We start from the raw sequence: 24,143 nt of genomic DNA, 5'->3' as shown, positions 1-24,143 counted from the left end.
TATCTACAATTGTTATTCAGAAATGGTGTTGTATGTGCAGCGTATTTAGTGTGTTAGAGATGAGTGTAGCAAGCGATTGGGATTATATGAGAGCAAAATTTAGTGGCTATGCCTAAAATTTTTTACTATAATTTGTAGATAATATAAAGGAAATAATTTAGTTAGCCTTTGGTTGTCTTTGATTATTATTTTTTATGTAATTCCTCTTCATTAAAATGAATCAATCTCTCAGTTTATTTTCTTATGCCACTCGAAATGATTCATAGCTTAATTAATAATTATTAATTGAGCAACTAATAAATTTTCCTTGTTGCAGCTGCACAGAGGAATTGGCTTCGCTTTCTTCTGCTTAATTCATCTACAGCCGCTTTCAATCTTTCAATAAAACCATGGGATGCCAATTGATTTCCTATAGCAATTGCCATTTTCCTATATTAATAGTTGATTCATTGTCGTCTATTTTCATTAAGTAAAATTTATTGCTTTCAAATTGTTGGCACTCATAAGGCATTCTATTTATATAAAATATAATGCAGTGAAAATGAAGGTGAATATATAAAACATTAACAAATCTGTTTTGGAATGGTATAATTTAGATTTTATTTATTTATTAGATTTTTAAATTATTTTTTAATTATTTTTTTTTTATTATGTATATTATTTATTTTATAAATATAAAAAATATTTTAAATATGTTTTGGAATGATATAATTTAGGTTTTATTTATTTATTAGATTTTTAAATTATTTTTTAGCTATTTATTTATTTATTTTTTTTATTATGTGTATTATTTATTTTTAGCTTTTTTTTCTTTTTATATCAAATTTTCATGTTTAGTTGTTGTGAATTTCTTCTACTTATGATTCGTAAAAAAGGACAATAAAAAATATTTTTCCCTGCTTTTCTATATATACTATTTGATTCAAATTTTTAAAAATATATTTTTCTTTTTTGTTTAAGATTTAAACACAAATAAATTCTTCATTTTGTATATTCTGTGCTTTAAGTCCTTAGGGTGCAGTAAAATGCTAAATTAATTGATTAATTCAATGTTTATATTTAAGTGTTTGCATATCAGACTCAAGACTATAAATTAATTAAGCCGGAAAAAAATATGTATATACATATATATATCGTTAAAATAGTTTGGCACAAAAGAGAAAATACGCTAAATATTTATTGATTTTGTAATTTAAGGCAAAAGCATTAAAGAGAGGAAGAAACATGTTTGCCGCATTCCCAGTTGCCCCCGCAGTTCCCAGTTAATTAAATCGAAATGCAACAATTTTTTTTTCTTGTGATAGCGAAAAGCTGATGGAAATGCAATTGCCAGCAGTGAATAGTAAATATTTGATTATCATTTGTGTAAATTGTTTTTACTGGTGCGATGAGCAGCGCAGAATAGCAAAAGGCAGATGTACTGAATGGGATATGAGTGTGAGTGAGTGTGGGTGAGTGTGCGTGTGTATATACTATATAGAGAGGGTGTATCCTGTTATAGAGTATGGGGGTTTTTGCACAGATTGGGGGTACGAGTAGAACATGCATTCGGGGCCAAGACAAATAAAAAATCAGAACTTGTTATTGTTTGTTTATGTGTTGTTTTTTTTTTCTTTGTGGGTTGTGCGTTGCTGTGTGTGTGTGTGTATTTGTCTTTTGAATGTGTGCAAACAGAAATGGTAATAGGTTTCCACTGTATTGGAATTATTTCATAACAACTGTTGACGGCAAAATCTTCAAACACGAACTCTCAGCCATCATCAGTGAATGCAAAACGAATAAAATGATTTGGCAAAAACAAGTAAGAAAGAAAGAAAGAGAGAGAAAGAAAATCAAATACGGTTTGTGGCCGCAACTCACCGAGATTCTCCACAGATGCGTTGATATCGCGTATGGTGCGCGTGTACCTGGTAGAGGCACGCGAGGAGCCGGGCGGCTTGGACAGACTGGAACCATCCGGACCGGGTGCCTGTATGGTCTGGCTCTTGTGGCGCCTTATTGTCGGCAAGCGGGCGACAAAGGATGTATTGTGCTTAAAGCTGGATGAGGCCCGTCTGTGTAAAACGAAATATATGTATAAATATTGATGTAAATAATAAACGGCATAACTAGCGAATAGAGAGAGAGAGAGAAAGATTTTCAATAAGACGGGGTATAAAGTTCAGCGTATTACATAGAGCTAGAATATAGTTGCAATAGGTTTCTGTGTGTGTGTGTGCGTGTGTGTGTAAGTGTGTGTGCTATAGGTGCTAGCCTGAAGTTGTGACAAAATACAGGTGGCGAGCGCGGCGCAATGACAGCAGCTGAAAGTCTACGTAGAGCATCTAAATTAGCTGAAAGCAGCTAAGCTGATGGGCTAAATTGAGATTTGAATTTTCAAGTAAATGCTTAAGGGTGCTCTAACTACTATTTGGCAATAGGTAGTTTCTCTAAAGTTAAACTATTACTTAGAAAGATTAATGTTGTAGTTGTTGCACAGCTCTGTTATACTAATAAATGAAAAGTGCAGTGTTGCAGCTTGTATAGTGATTATAAGCTTCTACGCTTAGACTTTGAATATACAACTTTTGAGGCAGTGCTAAAACTTTTTGTATGTTTAAGTTGTCAGTTTCTGGAGACTTTAAACAAATTCTTTTGTTTGTTTCTATTAGTAAAATGAAATATTTTCAAATTAATGCTAAACATATAGTTAGTCTCTTAAATCTGTAGCTTCTTAAAATATATTTTAAGATTATCATTAATTAAAAGCTGGAATTCAAAAAGAAGCTCTACTTTTGTAAAGAGTTTTTTTCCTTAGTTGCTTTAGCTAGGCAATTTTTAATTTTGTTTTTATAAAAGCTGCTTAAGAAAAAGCTTTCAAGTCGAAGCTTTTACTACAAAACAGTTTGAAATTTACAATTTCTTTGATATTAAGAAAACATCAGTACAACAAAAGCTGCTCACAAGATTTTAGCATGATTAGCACTCCATTTCAGTTCAAACTTTAAGCTGGTGTCATTGTGGCATTAAAGAGGATTTCTTAGTGTGCATAGGGCTTATAGATATAATATTATTCTAGAGTGTGTAGTTGTGTGCATATTTCTTGTGAATTTAATATTAAATAAACCAGAGAAAGAAAAGGATACACCGAGACAGAAAGAGAGAGATAATATAAGGAAAAAAATGGGAATAAATAAAGCATTGAAATTTCTTGAATTGAACTCACATGTTAATTATAGTACACATTGTATGCATTTATGTATATGTATGTGTTTTTTTTTTTTATAATTAATTAATCATTATTATAATTGTTATCAATTTTTGAGATCACACAGCAGCAGCACAATGAGAATCAATTTGTATCAGATTGATTAATTTACTTATATCATCGATGAGAACATAAATCAAACAAATTGCAAAACAGAATTTAGCATAGATTATTGTTATTCGTATAATTAGTTGATTAACGCTTGTAAATTGTCATCTAAACATTGATACGATAGGGCATGAATTTGGAATAGAGTTAGAGATACGTGGACAGAGTTATTCGGATAGGGTGCGTTATATAGAAGCTGCGAATTACACAAAGAAAGAAAAAAACTCAACTCGATTGATGTGTGTTGGGATTATCTTAATTGATTTTTGTATTTGATTTAATGAGTACTTTTGGAGCATTTTGATGCATTTGATGTTTTAATGGCTTGGTGCTTGATAAGCAAAATACCCTATGAAAAATATAAAACGAAACATGAATAGCATTTGCATTTGAAAACATTTTGCTTTTTGAATTTGTTGTGAGTATTTTTGTCGTTTTTTAAGTCTTTTTTTTATCACTTTTACCTATATTCGGTTATGTTTTTTAATAATCGCTCCCAGTTTTCAGAACTGAAAAGTTTATATATATATATAAAAATTATTATGAAAGAAAATGATAGAGGTACAGGTAAAAAAATGTTGAAAAATTAAGTACGCTGAAACTGAAATTGTTAATCGATAGACGAAGTGGGAATCATTTTGGTTTTATATATTTGATTTTTTTTCTTCTTGTAGGGTTATGTGGATATTATTTGGAGTGTATCATATAGAAATTTAGTTGATGCTCTTGGTAGTACGTACACACTACACACATGCTATGGGCCTTGAGTGTTGTCTAAATTGTATAGACTATAAGAATGATTTGTTCTGCAGCGCCTCTCGCTGCGATTCTCATTAAAAGTATTTACTGCAGTACGCACAACGTCTCTGTCACACTTTTTAAAAACAACTCGGTGGGCTTGTTGTGTTTGTGTGTGTGTTTGTGTGAATGGAATAGAGTGTAGTGTGAATTTGTACAACGATTACATTAAATAACTCTTGATTGAAGAAGTTAGTTATAAAAAACGGAATTTCTTTAATTATTATTAAAAAGTTTTGGTAATTATTTAAAATATTTTACTAGACTTAATCTTTGGGATATAACTAGTAAATAAATTGATAAAAAAATATATATATATATATATAAAAAAAATTCATAAGTTAGATGGGATAAAAAATTGTAGAAAAACCAATTTTAAAAAAATATAATATAAATATATACCAAAAAAATTTCAATAAATCAAACAAATTAATTTATACTATAATTAAATTACTTATAATAAATATATATTATCAAATATAATAATAATATTTCAGTATATGTATAATTAAAATATAAATAATTATAACTTGCATTTAAGACCTAAATTAACTTAACTAAAACCTAAACAAATATAAGCCTAAAGTCTAGTTTCTGCTGTTGTAGAACTCAAGAGTTATTTCATGTAGCTCGTAATGCATAATTGCAATTGTTGCAATTGTCAGGTGTTGCAGCTATCAGGTAGTACTAGTCTAGTTTACACTTGTCTATTGATTTCTTTGCTGTAAATCCGAGAATAATTGTTGTATGCTAAGTGGGGTGGGGAGGGGGCACTGCTATGTCAGCCCATTGTCAGAGACGCTAACTGTGAATTGTGTGGATTGGAAGGGGTGGAAGGGGTTGTGTGTACTTACGATGCGGGCGGACTTGGCAGCGCCACCTGATGTATCTTCCAGGTGGCCACGGATACGGAATGCTCATCGGCCGCATAGCAGCGCCAAACGGCCTGAATGAGCGTCGCCGCCGGCTGGCGACGCCGTATCATGTGCTTCTGGCGCTGCTGCTGCTGCACCTTCAACGCAAAGCCGCTACCCAAAATGCCCTGCAATAAGTGAATTCAATGGATTGCCATGGCGTGGATGTGTGAGCAAAGAGAGAATGATGATGATGACGGTGATAATGATGATGAAGTTCGGTTATTTGGTAGACGATATTCAGGTAGTCCGGCCTTCGGTGTCCAGAGCATGAATTAACGATAGACTTACCGCAGGTAGCGCAAAGAACGATATGCCCAATAGGGCACAACAAGAGGCAATCAATTTGCCCTGCCAGGTGATGGGCACCATATCGCCATAGCCGACGGTGCACAACGTTATCTAGGTCAAAGTTGAATAATTCAAATACAGTTGCAGTTTCTCGCTTTCGGTTACATACCACGCCCCACCACAGCGCCTGGGCGAAATTGCTAAACTTTTCATTGACGTCCTTCTCCCACATATAAACTAGGAATGATGCAAAAATAAGACCTAAAAATCCAATATACATGGTTGTGATGAGCTCCTGCAAAAAGCATTAAAGCAGAGCAGAAAGAAGAACCATATTTAAAATAAAAACTGCCTTTAACATGCATGTTAAATATAGCGCCCACCTGTCTATGTGCGTATACAACCGAACCGAGCAGCTTCCAGGTGCCGCCGCGTCGATCCATGCGCACCATGCGCAGTATCTGAAAGAATCGTAGACCACGCAAGGCGCTCGTCGCAAACACCTGGCCAGAGGTGCCCATGCCTAATACTACAATTGAGGCTAAAATGGTGATAATATCTAGAGCAGACAAGCAATACCATTTAAGAATATTTATGCCAATGTGTGCATTCATTATGGCTCACCTATAATACAAAATGGTTGCTTTATAAACTTAAGGCGTCCCAGCGTGCCCTGATAGCGCGATCGGCAGCCTGACGACCAAAGCCGCGCTCCAAATTCCATGGTAAACCAGATGACAACTATGATCTCCATGCGAAATAATATATATACAGCATCCTCCTCATATTCCTTGATGGTGGAAAACACGCTCAATGCGAGACATGTGAACACCATCAGAAATCTATAAAGGGACAAAAAAAAAAAAAAAATATTATAGAAACTAAAAATATAGATTTTTAATAGGTAAAAGTCTAAACAGGGAAACCTGGGAAATATTAGTTATATAGACTTTGCTGAAGTCTAAAACGAAAAAGTACTAGAAGTTATTTTTTTTTTAGAAATATTATTTTTAGATGTGATTTGATTTCATAAACTAAAATAGGTTAATAATATTTTTAATTTATTTTTATTTATTTATTTATTTTTATTTATTTATTTATTTTTATTTAATTATTTATTTATGTTTCATATTATACCATTTTTATTTTATTCTTTTTTTTTTTACTTTTAGTGTGTTTTTTTTTAATTTTTTATTTAATTTTTATAAATACATTTTATTTTTTAATTTTTTTAGGTTTAATATTATACTTTATTTATTATGTACATTTTTATATAAATTTTTTTATTTTGGTATTTTTAGTGTTTTTTTTTTTAATAATTTATTATGTATTTAACTTTTATATATATATATATATTTAAAAAAAAAATTTTTTTTTATAATAATTTTTAACTATAATTTGCAACTATGGAATAATTTCGAATTCAAATTAAATGAATTATAAAATCGAATTAAAAGTTTAATTTCGATTTCAAAGATGAAAATCATTTTCATATGCAACTAAATGATCGTCGATGAACTCATGAGCGTGGAACACATTGTTTTTTTATTGGTTCAATTTGGTAAATGATTCGTTTGTCTACTTACACCATCACATGATAGAATATGGCATGCAGGCCGCGCGGTCTCTCCAGAAAATTGTAGAGGCGACTTTGCATCCGCCGGTAGCGCGCATCGCGGCGATGTGTGCCGCGATTGTAGTTCAGCGGCTTCCCTAGGAGTGACATTCGCGGTTGCAGAAATTTTTGCGATTTATTTGGTCCCGCCGGTCTACATTTCCTACAAAAATAAAAATCAAAACACAATTCATATAGAGATGCTATGTGGTTTTGTAAGGCAATTGAGATTTAGTTGAGTTGAATTGCTTATCGCACCCCTTGAAGCCTCTTATATCATAGAAGGCATAAACATCGTTCTCTGGATCCATTTTAAGTGCATTTCCCCCGCCCCAAAGCACACACACTCTAACACTTTACTAAACGTAACACAAATAGAGCTCGGAAATTGGGTATACGGACGTGTGTCGCGTTTGCCGTACAAATCACAACTCGATCGTTTGCTGAGCGCTACGAGCGTTTAAAACCTTCCCTGGCTATAGACTTTCCAAAAACCTCCATGTGTAAATTTTATTAATTATCTACATAAACTGTATTTCGCTATTTTTTTTTTCTACACACCTTGCATTTTTATGATCGTTTATTTGATTTGATTTTATATCGTATTTTATTTTATTTTGTTACACCTGCGACTTCGTCTATGTGTGTTTTTTTTTTTTTTTTTTGCCAATACTTTTTCGCACATTTTATTTCATTTTGGAGCTTGTCGTTTTGTGGGCGTTTGCAGCTCCTTCGTATAGTCACGATCTCTAGAGTTTTTTTTTTTTCGATATTTCGTGTCGTATGCTTGATATACGTCATTAGCCATAAATGTCGACGCCTCATTTCTATATAATTTTTATTTTTTGGCAGATAGTTAATGCAAATATAGGTGGGCTGCCATTGATTGAAGGTGGGCGTGTGAGCTCGCATTTATGGCTGGAACAAATTTTGATGGCCCATTACAATTACAACTCTGTATGATAATAGATCTATTGCTGCATTATAGACCCATTGATACACGTACTATATTTGCTAATAAATTCTAATATATTCTAAAGCTGACTCGGAGCCTGAGGCAGAGACTGCATGCTGCATTGACCCAGTTTCTGGAGAACTTGTTTGCATTAGCTTCTGTTGCATGTGGGCCGACAGCCTACAGGCAGTTCAGGCATCTAGCTGTATTCATTGCCGGCACACACACACAGAAAGGCAATAGGAAAAATTTGTGAAAAAATTCCCATGGCAGAGGCAGCTCTCAAAATGCCATAAACTTTGATTGATTAAAACATATTTCTTATTGAATACCTTTGGCATATGCCAAATATTTTATTTGCCAAAAATGTTGTTGTTTCTTGTTTTTATAGCAACATCAGCTTTAAAATATTTATGAGCATTTTTTGTTGTTGTGTTTATTGCAACAAAAAACAATCGAAATCAAATTTCCATCATCAATGGAAATATTCGCCATTGAATTCTTTATTTAAAATTTGTTAAAATTCCATTATTCTTGAATGCTGAAAACATTTTATGTAGTATTTATTTTTTATTCTTATAAGTCTAAATTGTGTTCTCTAATAGTTTGCATGAAAGTCTATAGGTGCATTGGTATTTGTGCGGAAAGCTTTAGGCAATTCATTTAGCATGCACGCAAAGCTTTTAGCTTGTTTAGCTAAGGCTCTATTAAATTGTTAAAAAAAATTCAAGAGATACAGAGGGAATAAATACTTAGAGAAATCTACAAATTTGTAAAAGATATTACTTATTATCAGCAAATTTACACAAGAGTCTTGTTTAAAATTTATTTTTTATAATATAAAAAATAAATAAAATATTTTACAAATAATAACTAAAAAATTTACAGAATATATACGGTTTTGTAATAATATCCAAATATTTTACTTTACTAAATCATTTAAAAATAAATTATTAAAAAAAAAATTATAATAATAATTAAAAATATTAAGGCTTATTATTTTTTAATTTTTATTTATATTTTCATGTCGTTTTCTGGACTTTTTCATATTTTTCACAGACTCTTGAACTACAATCCAAATGTCTTACATGTAATTTTTTCTGTAATCTTTTATAGTGCATACAAATGAATCGTATTTCTATGAGCTAATGCAATTCTAAATTGCTGAAGCTCTAGAACTTTTGTGGCTTTTAACCATATAAATTAATCCATTAAAATCATTTTGATTGCATTCGCATAAAAATTTGAATCTGTGTGCCAAATATTTGCGGTTCTCCTTTTAAGATCGCAGTCTAGAAGATCATAAATTCATATCGTGTGTAAACAGAATCACATGTTCTGTTTGTTCAGTTAAAAAAAAAAAAAGTGCCAATTAAAATAAACTATGCACGAATAACCCCAATCATAAATTCTGATTCATATTGCGATGTTAATTGTGCGTGGGAGACGCAAAACAAGTTTCAACTTTAAACAGCTCGCACTTTTATTATAATCCAATAATATCATATAATTTATAAGTATATAGTATAAAATGCTTATTGAGCATGACGGAAGCTTTGGCTTAGATATTGGCAATACATCAACAGATCGAGTTGTCGCTTGCCATAATTGAAAGCTTTTAGAAAAACGAAGCGGATCCCAACACACGATGCGCGTGCAATACCAGAGAGTCACGATGTTTTTATTTCATTTTCCTACACCTGGAGAGGGTATTCTGATTGTATCATGAGTAATGTAACGCAAGAGAGTTGCGTGCTTGGCATAGCTAATAATCTATGAATTACAGTCAGCGTACGTAACTTCTATATAACCATATATAAACATTACTACATTTCTGTGTGTAGCTTATGTATATCGGTCAAGTCGCCATATCGTATCAGATTACCGTCATTGAAACTGTAGGCCAACAATAGAAGTTCTTTCACTCTTTGAATATTTCATAAGAAAAGTTTTTTTGAACATAAAATTAACTTTGGGCTATGATATCATATAGCACAGAACAGGGAACATTTTCCTACTTTTTCTCGCTCGCTCTCTTGTATTTTTAGGCATATTTAATTACGACAATATACACATATGATAAGATAAGAACTTGCATACAAACGCATTCACTTTGCCAAAAGAAAGCTCTAGTAACAAAAATCACATCCAAGTCTCATCTTTTAAAGGGTATTCAAACTTCATTATTCCTCAGACTTCACTTCTTTCACATTTTTTTCTCCCAACGAGTGTTCGTGACATAGACAATAGATGTAGCGCATTTGTATTTCCTAGCACTCCTAACTGTATCTTATCGCAACGACAACTCCCAGTGCATCGATAACAATGAATCCATTAAAAACGAGAGAAAGAAAAAACTCTGAGTCATATTTCAGCAAAAATTGTTTTAAATTTTAATATAATGCTTGTTTGTTATACTTAAGTATTTTGTTTTTAGTCTGTAGCTGGCTTAGGTTAGGATGTTAATTAAAATATATCTTTATATATGGACAAGTGTGTGCGTGGGTGTGTATTACTTGTATGTCTCTGTGTATTTTGGCCATTGAAATATATATATACAGTAAATCGGTTTTGTCGGAAGGCGGTAAATAATTGTAAAAATATTTATAATATATGTACGATAGATTTAAGTTGTTCATAACATATATATATGTCTGTATTTGTATATATATAGATAGATAGATATTTATATGTATGTATGCATGTTGGTTGGGTTTTTGTATCCGTCAGTAAGAAGCTTGATACAAGATCACAAATTGTTGTTGCTCTTAGCACCGCTCGTTCACAAAGCTATATGTGTAGCAACATTTCCAGGAATTATCATCATTCCAATAGTCCATCCATCCTGCTGCCTTCCGGATTTACTTCTTAGCATCGATTATAATCTCATCGCCCGACTGTATATTATAGCTGTAGAGCTGTTTATTGGGATACCGCATTTCCTCTGGGCCGAACTCCTTGTAGTCCTGGTCGAGATAGTAGAGACGCATCTTGTTCGGCGCCAGTCCGATGAGCTTCTCCAGTTTGACCTTCAGGTCGTTGACCGTCAGATAGATGTCCACGAAGCGACTTTCGCTCACATCGTTGTACGTGAAGACGACCTTCACCCGCTTCTCTGGCTTCAGATTCACATTGACCAACGGATCCAATTGGCCGTGCACCGCGAGTAGTTCGGCATAGCGTGCGGGGCGCTCCGCTTCCGGCTTGTCCATGTAGTGACGCACAAACGCACGTTCCGCATCGACGCGCTCGTCCACGCTGATCTTGCCGCCGCCATTGAGCATGGACACATTTGGCAGCCGTGCAATCAGCAGCTGGCGACGTTCGTGCTCCGTGCACTCCAGCGTCTCCCAGAGGGGCCAATGCTTGACGCGCAGATTCTGCAGCTGTTCGTATTTGGCCAGCTCATCGATGTCCGCCCAGCTATTGAGCTGAGCACAGCTCAGATTGAGCAGCTTGAGGCAGGGGAAGTATTTGTGGCACTCGCTGGCAGTGGCCGAATCCAATTCGGCTGTGTTTGTCGCCTGCAGGGATTTGATAGGGCATTCTGCCAGGACCAGGGCCTCCAAGCGGGGAAACAATCGACCGAGCCGACAGATCTCTTCCCAGTGCTCGATGGGATTGCCGGTGAAGTGCAGGGTCTGCAGAGCGCCATGTGCCTGGGTTAGCTTGCGACGACCCTGGCACAGATTGCAGCACGTCTCTGTTTCCGTATCGGCTTCCGCTTTTGCTTCTGCTTCGCTCGCCGTTTCTGTCTGTGGCACACACTGGCAGCTGCCCTCGTCCGCCGCATCGAGCAGCACGCTGGTGTAGTTGTTGAGGCTCAAGTGCAGCTCCTGCAGCACCGGCAAGTTCTGCAGCAGTGCATCCACACACATCCAGTCCAGGTAGGTGCCATTGAGCACCAAATTCTTCAGATTGATCGTTGGCGCCGCCTGCAGCGCACTGGGCACATTCATCAGCTGATTCTTACTCAGGTTGAGAAACTCAATGCGCGGCATATGCTTCAGTATGTTGAAGACCTCATGCCAGTCCTGTAGCTTGTTCTGCGCCAGATCCAGCTCACGCACACGCTGGCATTTCTCCCGAATACTGTCGAAATCACCGGCGCAGTCGATGTCGCAGTCATTGAGCACCAGCAGAGCGGGCACACTGGTTAGGGGCGAGAGGCGGGGTATGAATATGGAGAACTCCATGCGGCCGCCACATTTGGTAACTGTAAAATCATTGGGCAGATCGGAGCGCTTGTGCAGCTCGGGTTGATTGGCGTTCTCAAATTCGCATTCGGCGAAATATTTGCGCTCAAGCGCCTCGAGTAATGAGGGCATCTTGCACGCTCTCTTTGTCTGTGTCTATCTCCCTCACACTCTCACACAGTCAGTGTAGCACTCTTAAATGCTGTCGCAGCGGCCAATGAATTATGTAAATTTAACTTTTCACTTTTTGTTTTGCTTTTGTTTTTGTTTTTGTTCAGCTTTGCGTTGCTGTTGCGTGCTGGCTGCGTTTAACTGCACTTTGAAGCTTTGCCTTAAGTGGTAAAGCTTTTACGGTTCTTGTTCAGCCAGTTGTGCTGTGCTTGTTCTTCCTCTTCTTCTTGCTGCTGCTGTCGCAGCCTCTGTCTCTGCCTGCTCCTTCGCTGCTTGCCTTTTGTTGCTTATTGATTTTTGGGAGAACTTAGGTTGCGTTTTACATTGAATTTCGTTATTATATATAGTATATATTATTTTTTGATGTCGTAATGCAACGTTTTGTGCTTTATGTTGTTGTTTTGTTTTTTGCGCAGCGTTTATTTTTTTTTCCTATTGCAATTGTCGATTTAAACAATTTGCTGCGCACGTTTGTATTTGCCTTCGTTGTTGTTGTTGTCGTTGTTGTTGTAATTGCGCACTAATTTAACAAAATTTGTTGTTGTCGAAACAAAGAAAACCACAACAAATTGTTTTTCTGTGCGTGTGCGTTTGTGTGTGAGTGTGTTTGGAGTGTTAAGCAGGGGCCACTTGCCAGACTACCTGCTGCCCCGCTCTACGTCTCTGTTGTCTATCTCTTTCCAGCTGTCTTTCTGTCTCTGCGCTCGAAATATTCCAGTCAATGGCGTTTTACTACGACAAAAAGCCACCTCTCTGTTTTTGTTACTTTATTTTGTTTTTGTTGTTTGTTGTTGTTATCGTTATTGTTGTTTAGCTTTTCTAATTGTTGCTGTTGTTGCTGCTGCTGCAGTTGCTGTTGCTTTGGCTGTTAGTTTTATTCGAATTTCTGATGGTGTCTCTCTCTCAGTCCGTTCGCAACGCCAGCAAACGCTCAACTAAAAACCACAACACAAGAACGAACTCGCCTCCGTGTGTTGTCTGTATATTCTTCTGGCCCGTTTTGCCAGTTGCTGCTGCTGCTGGTGCTGCTCAGCTCGTCGTGTGCTTTTGTGCTGCTGTTACTGTTGTTGTTGGCGCTGTTTGTTGTTTTTGTTTTTGTGTGTAGGTCGCCGTCATGCGCACAGGGGCGGATTCGCAGGAAGCTTTTTCGCTCAAGTAACGTTTTGGGCGCTTCGAAAATATTTTATGATTTTGTTGTTGTTGTTTTTCGATGCCGAAATTAGACGATGCAATAAGTTCTCATCTGATGTAAGTCTCCTGCTTATGCTATTAACGGTGCTGCCGCCCCTACAGCTCCAATCAGATAAGAACTTATCACAACAATTTTGATGCCACCAAATAGAGTTAAATAGAATATTTATCAATACGCATTTCGCGTGGCCTGTTTTGTTTCAATTTCTTTTTTCTTTTTTTGATTTTTCCAAATTATGTGGTTAGCGCCCAAAACTGGGGCCTCATAAACTAGCCCATGGCGCGGCTGTAAATGTCTGATGACGACGACCTTGCGACGTAAATAAATAGACATACGCTACATTACGAAATTGTATTTAGCTAAAGCAAATACAAATATTGTTGTGGTGCTTTCGGTCTTAAAAAGTTTTTGTGGGGCAAGCAAGAAATAGAATTTGTAGAATTATAGAAATTTTGTTTTCTATAATAAAAACACATTTACAATGACCTTGTGCGTTGTGCACTTGGCAGCGGCCCTAGGTAAACACAAATATCAAAGACTTGGGCGCCCTGTTATATGGCGAATGCGCTACCGTTTCTATTCCGTCTGGAAAACCAGTTATAAAGTCAACGGTCATGGGACAGTGAAAACGCGCTATAACAAACTACCCCGTCACATAAAGATAAGAAAACTCGCGTAGCAAATTTTTATTATGATTGGCAGCATTTAACTGTAATCTAGGGGATGATTGCAAATATGCAAGTATTTTTAAATTTCCATAGCCTTGGCTCGAATATGCTGTTACAGTTGTACAATGCGCCGCTGTTGTCGTAACAACTCAATGGGGTTCACTTTGTTGACAGCTTGAAAGGTGCGCAATAAGCGAGCGAGTTATGTCAGTGAGTGGGGGTGGAGACGGCGAATTGGAACAGTCAGAGAGTGTGTGAGAGAGAGAGAGAGAGAGAGAGAGAGCACAAGAGCGATAGCGGGAGAGAGCAAGCGCCGTGAGCGCGCCAATTTACAAAGCTTATGGCGCACATACACAGCTGTGCTTTGTTGATGTTGTGACCAGCATGCAGAAGTACACACACTCACACACTCACACACTCACACACACACGTACACGCGAGCGCACGAAAACACAAACATATGTTTGTTTGCATTGACGCTGAAACGAAACTGCGCAGCAAGTTGAAAGCTTTCGACGCTCAGCTGATTGTGTTTGCAATGCATGGCAGACGTGTGAGCTTTTCCCTCTTTCTCACTCGCTCACAGAGCTTTGCCACCATGTGCATGCCAGCTACAACAACAGCGAATAACAGATGGGCAGCATTGTGACAACGGGGGAACATAGCACGAGCATGGGCATGACAATTGGGGGGCGTTACAAATTTGATTTGCACAAAGCATAACGTTTGACGCCTGCCTTTTTTTATGACCCGACTCAATTTACTGCTGCGAATATTGAGCATTGTCACAGAATATGCGCGAGCATGCAGAAAAGATACAAATATTTCTACACTTCTGTTTTCCATTTGGTCGAATAGCAGAAAAAAATGCGAGGAAAATGTCTGACAAGGGTTTCAATCAGTTTACATACATGTAGATTTGATTATTGCTGTCACTGGCTTCGAGTGCTCCACAGAATGTGTTAAAGATGAATGCACGAGTAGTACTCTAATGCATCTGTCTGTGTGTGGGTGAGTGTGTTTACTAGTGCCATTTGTTGGATCAATAGATGCAGCAAAAAATAGCAAATAATGCAATTTCAATTGCAACAGATGTCAGCCCATAGATTTTCGTGTTACCATTTGCATTACACATTTTTGACATATTTTTCAGAATGGCAATTTGTAGAGAATTTCGCAACAATAATAAATAAACGTTGTTATTTTTATAGCAGCTACTATAGATAGTTGTCAAGGTTGATTCCAAGATCTCATACACATTCCTATTTATGTATATGTACATATATACAGACATATACATGCATATCTACCTATATTCCTTTCGCATTTTCCACTCTAATTACCATAACATCTAGCCGAGCTTTTGATTCACATTCGAATTACAATTGTTTTCATCCTTGAAGAAGTCAACAATAAGCAATAGTTAGCAACATCATAAAAAAGACCCAAAACAAAGTAAAAATCAAGCTAGTCATGACTCATTTGCACTTAAGCAGAGCTCCAATGGAGTCATAACAAAGTTTTCCGTCTCTGCTTTTTTTTACTCATAATCTAAAAAAAAAATACACAACTCATATTAAAATAGTCCACAAAATTTCGTGAGGCTCATTGTACACATCAATTATGTCTTTATTAATATACGGTGCAACGAACCATATCGTTCGTATGTATCTCAGACATTTGAAGGCGTCACACATATACATACATATACCATGGACAATGCCTATATGTCTAGTCTATAATTATCTGTGGAAAGTCGCCTTATTCGAAAATGCGATTTTGTTATGGTTTGACCGGCATTTGTTTTGAGCGACACAGAGAGAACGACAAATAAGCCATTTGTCAATATTATTTTAGTCATACCAAGAAAATTGTTTTAATTATCTATAATATATCATTATTGTTGGACTATTTATAATCGCGTATAAGTGTGAAAAGATGAAAGATGATTGTTATCTGTTTGTCATTTCGGATTATTGTTAGAGTATAAAGATGTTAATTGAAGGAGAGCATAAAGAGGAGTATATCAGTTGTGTGAAAAGTTGACCTTTATGTATATAGATATTATATGTGTTGAATATACATATATTTTGTTTAATTATGTGTAAGCTTAGGTAAAACATTTTCAGATCTCTTCAAAAAGAATTATGCATGTCGGCTTCAGTTGAATAAAATATACACTTAAATCAGTTTTAAAGCTAAAAATTTTCTGTAGAGCTGTATTTCTATTAGTTTTCTCTAGAAGTCTTATATTGGATATCTATAAAGTATAGACATAGACATAGATATAGATTCAACTATTCCGCTAGTTTGAGCGCGTATTCTGCAGTCAGTTTTACCCGACTCAAATCTATTTACATTTTATATACTACTTTATGAAGTTGAATTGTTGTAATTCGAGATTCTTAAACATTTTTTTTTTGTTTCTGTAATTAGAAAATGTAAAATATATAGACACATGTATATAAAGTGAATTTATTTTGTGAACGCAATTTAATGGCCAATTGCTGTTTACAAAATTGTTCAATGTGTATAAACGTGCATATACTATAGATGTATGTATGTATGTATATAGTATATTTAATCAAAGCAAAAACCCAAATAAAAACCAATACAAAATTTATTCAAATCAATTGCGTCAATAAATTCGCCTAAGCTGCATTTGTTGTTGTTGTTGTATCTTCGTTGTGCTCGTAAAATTCTAGAAATATTTCGTGTTTTACACAAATGGAAATTTTGACTTTTCGTATGCCCGACAGCGCACAATTTTAACGACTTTAATACGTACATAAACAATGGCCGCTATAAGAAAAGCAATTTTCCCGTCTCAAGCAAAAAAGTCTAGACAGTTTTTGTCATCATTTTATCGCATTTTTTCGTTAAATTATTACAAGTTTTTCTCTATATATATATTCTTTTCGATGTGTGTGTGTGTGTTTGTGATAACATGCGTTATACTTGAGCTTGACTGTGGTTGCTGCCTGCTAGTTGTTCGGTTTGGTCTTCTGTTGAACAAGTGGTTAACCTTGCGTATGAGTAATGTTTTCTTTATCTGCTTCATTATGCCCGAGTTTTACCAAACAGTTGTTGATTGTGTAACAAATCAGCAAATAGCAAACGTATCGAATATGTTTTATATACGAGATTTATAACTTTGACCCGTTTTTGTCAGCAAGCGAAAAAAAGAGAGAGAGCGAGAGAGATGACTGAGAGTGAGTGAGAAAAGTAGAGCATAAATAATTTTCTTATGCTCATAAATTCGTAGCCAATAAATGTGTCTATTTCATTTCGTTTGTCAGACGTTGGCAAATTGGCAAATTGACAAATTGCATAAATGACCCGCATTGAGCGTTATGGCGGCCTGATTGACTGATTGCCTGGATTGATTGATTGATTGATTGACTGCCCCTCCAAAAATGATAGTGCGGCTGCCGTTGACAGCACTCATTAGTCGCAATAATATTTACACACGACCAGATAAAACGTTTCCAATTTAAATGTCAACCGATTTTATTTCTCCTTTCTTTTTTTTTTTGTATACCCTGTAAATGTGAAATATAGTCGAAAATGACAGTCATTAAATGGCTGGCAGCTTGAAATATGTTCGCAGTATTTTGTTTTTATGGCCACTGATTATGGAGTGTGGCTCGTCTAGGAGAAATATCAAAATGAATTTATATGGATTACATATTTATATACATACATATATTCCCTATATATATTGGACTATTGGTCTCTACTGCTACTAATGCTCCAGTTTCTTTTAAATCTTTCAATTTTATATATTATTTCTTTCATTCAGTTTTTCGTCCATTTTTTTTATATATTGTATAATCAGCTGCTACTAAACATCGTCTAATGAAGCTATTATCCAGTTGTCTGCAACAATTTACCTTCTCTTAAAAAAACTGTATCTTAAATGAGCTTACTTAATGAGTTAATTTACTTAATAGCTGTCTAATTGGGCTTAGTTTTTGTAGGAGCTACCATTAAGAAATTTAGTATATGTTACATGAGCTCAATTTTATATGAGCCAGCAAAAAAAAAAAAAAAAAAAAAAAAGTAAAAAAAAATACACATAAAATAAAATAAAATAAAATAAAAAAAAATTATTACAAAAAAAAAAAATAAAATAATAAAATAAAATCGGACTTCTGCTCTAGAAAAATTTACTTTTGAAAACTATTCTAAATATAAAATTTATTTTATATACTTTAACCTCCTATATAAATCCTAATTAGAGCAAATAAATATTTATTTTAGCAAATTTAAATATATAAAAATTATATTACAAATCAATCACTTTTCCATTTTTAATTCAGTCTCTTTTTTACAGGGTATTTTGTTAGTCTCAAGTGGTCTCATTTACATAGATTTTCTTGTTTATCACCTCTTTTTTTGCCTTCATTTTTTACGCTTCAAATAATCTAGTTGCTTTTGTTGCTCTCTCTTTGTTGTTATTGCTTTTGTTGTTGTTGGGGCCATCAGCGTTAATTTAATATGCGACATTTGCACTTTTCGGTGCGAGCCAGCGATAACCGAATGTTGTTGTTGTTGCTGTTGCTGTTGCTGCTGTTGTTGGTTGTCACCCACAGCGGATCGGTATCAATTTCTGGGTCGGTGTTTGGTATCTTTGCCCTCCAGTACCCAGTGGCTCTTATTATTATTATTATTATTATTATTACTTTGTGGTTGTTGGTACTATTTTGCTGCGTTGGGTTCAATTAAATTGATGCACTTCGTGCTTGTCTCGTAAAAATAGCTGAAAGTGCTGTATGCTTGAGGTAGTTTTGTAGTTTACGACACCCGCGTAAAAAAAAATAGACATAAAAGAAGGGGCTAAAAAACTTGACTCAAATATAATTTATAAGACTATTTCCAAGAGCAACTAGACCAAACGTTATACGTAAATTATTCTTCAAAATATTTATAGAAAATAGAATAGTGTAAAAATACAATTGAATTACTTTACGCAAAATATTATAAATAAATAAATAATTTTTATTTATTAAAATATCGTAATAATTTTATAATTTATCGAAAAATATGCATAACTATTTCATTTAACTATATTGGAAAATTCCTAATTTGTGCGGCATTTTGTGACTATTTTAGAATTTAAAGCCTGTATATATTTTTTTTTGAAAGAGCAAAACCACAATTATTTATTCCATAAATATAGCCAAAAATTTTTTTTTATAATTATTTTACCGCAAAATTTTTAGATACGAAAAAAAAGCATAAAATTTGCCAATTTCACTTCAAACTTAAAGTCATACTTAAACTATATCGATGCGGTCAATTATTTAACTGTTTGGCTATCAAATCTAAGCTTATCTTATTTTCAAATTAATAATAGCCATAAACCAAACATTAAAATGCTGAGTCACTGCCAATGCGGACAGCTGATAAAAGAGAACGAAATGGGAGTATAAATTGCAAGACGTTCGAGATAAAACATTTGTATGTGTGTGTATGTGAACGCTTTACTTAAGTTAGTTATAATCGCCTTTGATAGTGGCTTAAAGAGCATGAAGCTGTTGAATTACTAAGCAGGAGAGAGACGAGTCAAGACGAGGCGAGTCGAGTCAAGTCGATTCGAGTTGAGTCAACTAGACAAGCAGCCTTCAGAGAGACCTTCGTTTCGATTGCACTTTCTCAAACATTTGCCATTGCAATTGCAGTTGGCAAATGCATTTGAGCTCATTATATGCAATTAGTGGGCCTCTCTTTTACTTGGCCGGGCCATAAAGCAATAACTGGGCCGGTCAAGCCAGCTTGTTAACTGAATTATTCATAACCAGCTCAGGCAAAGGGGTAACACACCATATACACCTTTCCCATATATACATACATATATTTATATCTACATATATATACACATATATATATATGTATAGTATATCTCTTACAGTATATATACATGAAGCAGTGCTTGATGTACTCTAAGGGCGCAATTAATTTGCTGGCAATAATGAAATCTAGGACAAAATGTTGGCAAAAGGAAATCGTTGACAGTTGGCTTACAAGCACAAGTTGAGTGTTCTTCTGTTTTTCTCTGTGTGTTATTTTTGCTCTATGCTCGAAATGGGTATGCGGTGATAGACGAACAGATATCCTGTAGATAATACATATATTACAGAGATATAGCTAGCTATCTTAGAAAAGCCTTGAAGGTGAATTACTATAAAATCTTTTTACTTTAATACTGTTATTTATCGATAGCTCTGATAATTGATAATATATGATATTTACTGTTGTCGATTTTATATATATAAAGAATTGATCGATAAGTTATATAATTTAGTAATTGTTTTATATATCTTGAATATATTAAAACTCTATAACTAAATTATACCTTATATACAATTAATAATTTATCGATAAGTCCAACTGCAGTCAGATCTATAAGACCGTGAAAAGTATTTATGCATTAATATCCAATGTCTATTTATGCTAATTCTTTCCTATTGCACACTTCATCCTGGCATACCCTGTGTCGCATATAGTTTTACCTACAGGGTATATGCTATGTTCGCTGTCCTGAACACCTTGCGCAAAACTTTCACAGTCCCAGATTGAAAATGCGAAATCATTTGTCAGCTTCAGATTGCAGCTACACACACGTAGGCAAATTTCTTTTGCCCTAGATGCGGCCAAATGGGCCAAAACGAAACAGCCTGAACACAGGTACATATAGCCCAAATAGATGAATCGTTGCAATGGCACATCAATTGCTGGCATTCTCACTCCGTCGCAGACGGTTTGCTCTTTAGACTCTCATGTTTTAATCAAACTAAAATACTATGGCAAAAAATTACACATAGCTTCATTTTTTTTTTACCGCTACTTCTTCTTCGTCTTGTTATAGTCTTTCTCAGGTAGTTTCTCTGTCGCTCTCTGTGCAGTCCTTCGGGCAATGCATGCTCGAAAGCGCAAAATATTCAGAATTTCTGCGTATGTCTGCATTTTACATTTGCCTCTGGTTTTTGTGGATGATATATATATATAAATTGCAGAAGCCTGTTAAGTGGGTTGCCTAGCATAACAGCACAATAATCCCAGCTCGAGTTTTGGTGTTGAATTCGAGCCAAGGTGATTCAAGATTAAAAGTTTCAGCCGCCAGCCCAGAACTTCAACAATCAAACATAATTGCTTAAGTTGCCAGGGAAGTCTCTTTATATATTCAACTTTAAGGCGTGCCATGGCAATTGCTTTCAGCTTAGAGATACTAGAATTATTTGCTTTTTTTTTTTTAGTTTGGAAAGGTCAAATATAATAGAATTTCGTTGGCTTACTTAAGAGAGAAGAGCTTGATATTAAGTATACGCTCTGTGAAGTCTATTTTGCATACCTAGACGAAGTTTGCGAAAGTTTGCTAAAGTGGAACAAAGGTTGGAGATATTAAATATACTGCACTATGTTTGTATTATTGTAAATATTTTATATAATATATAATTCTATATAATTTTAATTATTTTATATATAAAATATTTATCGATAAGTCGATAACTCTGTCCACGATTCAATTTTAACTTGTTCATTTTTTTGTACAATAAAATTTAAAATTTAAACATAAATATCATATATAATTGGAAGCATTTACAGCTGTTCGTCTATAGCTATGTCTAAACATAGCTAGCTATAATTTAGCGATAGCTCAATTCTTTAGAGGCTATAATTTGGCTATAACTCAGTCAGCACTACTTATCGATAATTATTATATACTACACAAAATACCTACAATTTTTGCCTGACTAGGTATAAATAACTCCAACAGTAATTGCTATTTGTATAATTTCAATTGATTGCTGCAGATAGATTATCGAGCCGTAGATACGAGCCTGGCTAATACGTTTATTGAGTGCTTGCTGTTTATCAATTTGGCCAACGACGTAATTGAATGTGAATTCGTTTCGTTACAATTTTCCATCGATGCGATGATCCGCATAATGATGCGCAATTTTCCATTTGGTGGCACGCTGATTAGTGTATATTTTGTGGCGTGCCACAAAGTTATCAAATATGCCGCCTCAATGAATCACTTTAAGTACGCTAATTTGCTCGCCTAACCATTTGGCATTATCTGTGCGCAACTTTTCTTTATTCTTGCTTTTCATATTTCTTTTTTTGTGGATATTTTTATATCATTTGCATATTTCGAGCACAGATCTTTGTTGCTGTTACTATTGTTGTTGTTGTTGCTGTTGTGTTGGTCTTCATCAATCAAATGTTTGTGCGCTGGGCACCCCAAAACAATTGCATATTCATTGTAATTTGTTTGAACAGCTGTCGTCCGAGGTGAAATTCAAACAGCAACTGAATTTTGCGGCCGGGAGATGACAGCAAATATTCGCAATGGGGCGAATGGGGCGGAACGTGAGGCCTTTTGTTTGCAGACAGATTATTTAGATGTTGCCTTCGACTTTAAAGCGACACGCAAATGGCTAATGATAATTACGTAAGTGGTTGTGTGGCTTTGACTGCCAATGCGGCTGCGGTGCCGGTGGTGGAGGCGGTGGCGGTGGCGGTAGCAGCTGCGACACCGACTGCGGCTAAGGTGGCTGCCCAGCGTGTCGCAATTGACGAGCAAGTTCAGTGTGTGTTTGTCCAGTTTGCCAAGTGCCAAATGACACTGGCTTAAAGTGGATATGGAAGCTAATGTCAGTTCGAGCGAGCAACTAAAAATGCTTGATTCTAGGTAATTAACAGAGCTTTCAGCTTGATGTGTGGCAGATCTTAAAGTGTGATGACGGAAGCCTTAGTGAGCTTTTCGTGAGACACTTTTGTGGTAAAGTTAGTTTTATATAAAAAGTAGAAACTAGAATCAAATACTTGTTGCTTTCATGAGCTTCATTTGACCCAGATTTTATAGTTCAATACTTGAGGATACTTAATGCGATTTAGTAATCTGTATTTGCTCCTAATGCTTTCATATAACAAAAGGACTCTCTTCCTGGACTCTACATATGTCAGACTTTCAAGTTATAAAATCTATAAAATCTATAAAAATCTGCATTTAGTTAACTTTCTTCCCATAATAAACAGCAAATTTTATGTTTTACACAAACTCGTTTATTTTCTCGAGTTGCAGCTTAAAGCTTTACCAAAATTTCCTAAGCTAGAATTATTTAAAGTGAAGCTTTATTCAACTTGAACTTTAAGAAGAGCTCTAATGTAAATAATATAAACTCTTACGAATTGCAGCTTAAGGTGCTCTACATATGTCAGCTTCAGCAATAATGACATGAGGCTTCAATAAGCTAATAGCGAAAAGTTCTTGAATACTTCACACTAATCGAGAAAGTTACATTTACTTGACTTTCTTGTTCGCCTTGCATACAGGATTTTCCTGTTTCGTTTTTCTTTCAGTTAGTTTTATCAGCTGCTAATTGCTGAAACTCGTTCAGCTAATGTTATTAGCGCTTTGTTGTGCTGAAACTAATCCACATTTAACGCTCGATGCGCAACATGAAGGTGGCTCCATCAAAAACTGACATACACAAACACCCCCCACACACACACACACACACACACACTCATGCACAACGGAAATAACACAGCGGCAGGCATAATTATAATTATCATCAAATTGAGTTACGTTGTCAGCTGCAGCACGGGCACAACGGGGCGTATGAGTAATAACAACTATAATATACACAGCCATAAATACACACAAATGTCAACTGTTAGTTAGTTAGTTAGTTAGGTGGTTGGTGGTTGGGTGGTTGGGTGGATACCCATATACATTAATATCTAACCACATGCATCAGCCTGTGCATGCGGCTATTATAGTTAAATGCATTTTGCACTTGTGATTCGTTTAGCTTCGCAGCCTTGGCCTACGGCCGAGCCACTTAGGTTGCCTTTACATTTCCAGCTAAATAGTTTCAAAGCGCTCACAAATATTTACTCAAACTCACGCACACACACACACACACACACACACCTACACATATATACATATATGTATATCAACATTTTCAGG

General features: G+C 35.3%; 2 protein-coding genes across 18 annotated transcripts in view; both read right to left on the bottom strand.

Annotated features, from left to right (window-relative positions):
• KCNQ (KCNQ potassium channel) overlaps positions 1–24,143 on the bottom strand; it is a 62,138-nt gene that overhangs the window by 5,000 nt on the left and 32,995 nt on the right. For 2 of the 17 annotated variants that reach the window (XM_018104448.3, XM_018104450.3), the window contains 8 exons: positions 6,945–7,136; positions 5,983–6,200; positions 5,742–5,917; positions 5,528–5,653; positions 5,359–5,469; positions 5,008–5,195; positions 3,820–3,864; positions 1,861–2,054 (listed from right to left, as the gene is read on the bottom strand). In XM_018104448.3, coding sequence (XP_017959937.1) covers positions 1,861–2,054; positions 3,820–3,864; positions 5,008–5,195; positions 5,359–5,469; positions 5,528–5,653; positions 5,742–5,917; positions 5,983–6,200; positions 6,945–7,136 — 1,250 coding nt within the window. Of the gene's footprint in view, positions 1–1,860; positions 2,055–3,819; positions 3,865–5,007; positions 5,196–5,358; positions 5,470–5,527; positions 5,654–5,741; positions 5,918–5,982; positions 6,201–6,944; positions 7,137–7,231; positions 7,951–24,143 lie in introns of those variants that run through there. The other 15 variants (XM_089261987.1, XM_018104446.3, XM_089261986.1 and 12 more) reach the window with 15 other exon arrangements.
• mlt (tubulin folding cofactor E like protein mlt) lies at positions 10,604–14,332 on the bottom strand. Its single transcript, XM_089260957.1, has one exon. The coding sequence runs from the start codon at positions 12,254–12,256 to the stop codon at positions 10,790–10,792; it is 1,467 nt and encodes a 488-aa protein (XP_089117083.1). The 5' UTR covers positions 12,257–14,332; the 3' UTR covers positions 10,604–10,789.

This window comes from Drosophila navojoa, chromosome 5 (assembly GCF_054131105.1).
Source record: "Drosophila navojoa isolate 15081-1374.11 chromosome 5, UAZ_NAV_1.0, whole genome shotgun sequence".
NCBI lineage: Eukaryota > Metazoa > Arthropoda > Insecta > Diptera > Drosophilidae > Drosophila > Drosophila navojoa.
This window is presented reverse-complemented; position numbering and strand designations above follow the sequence as displayed.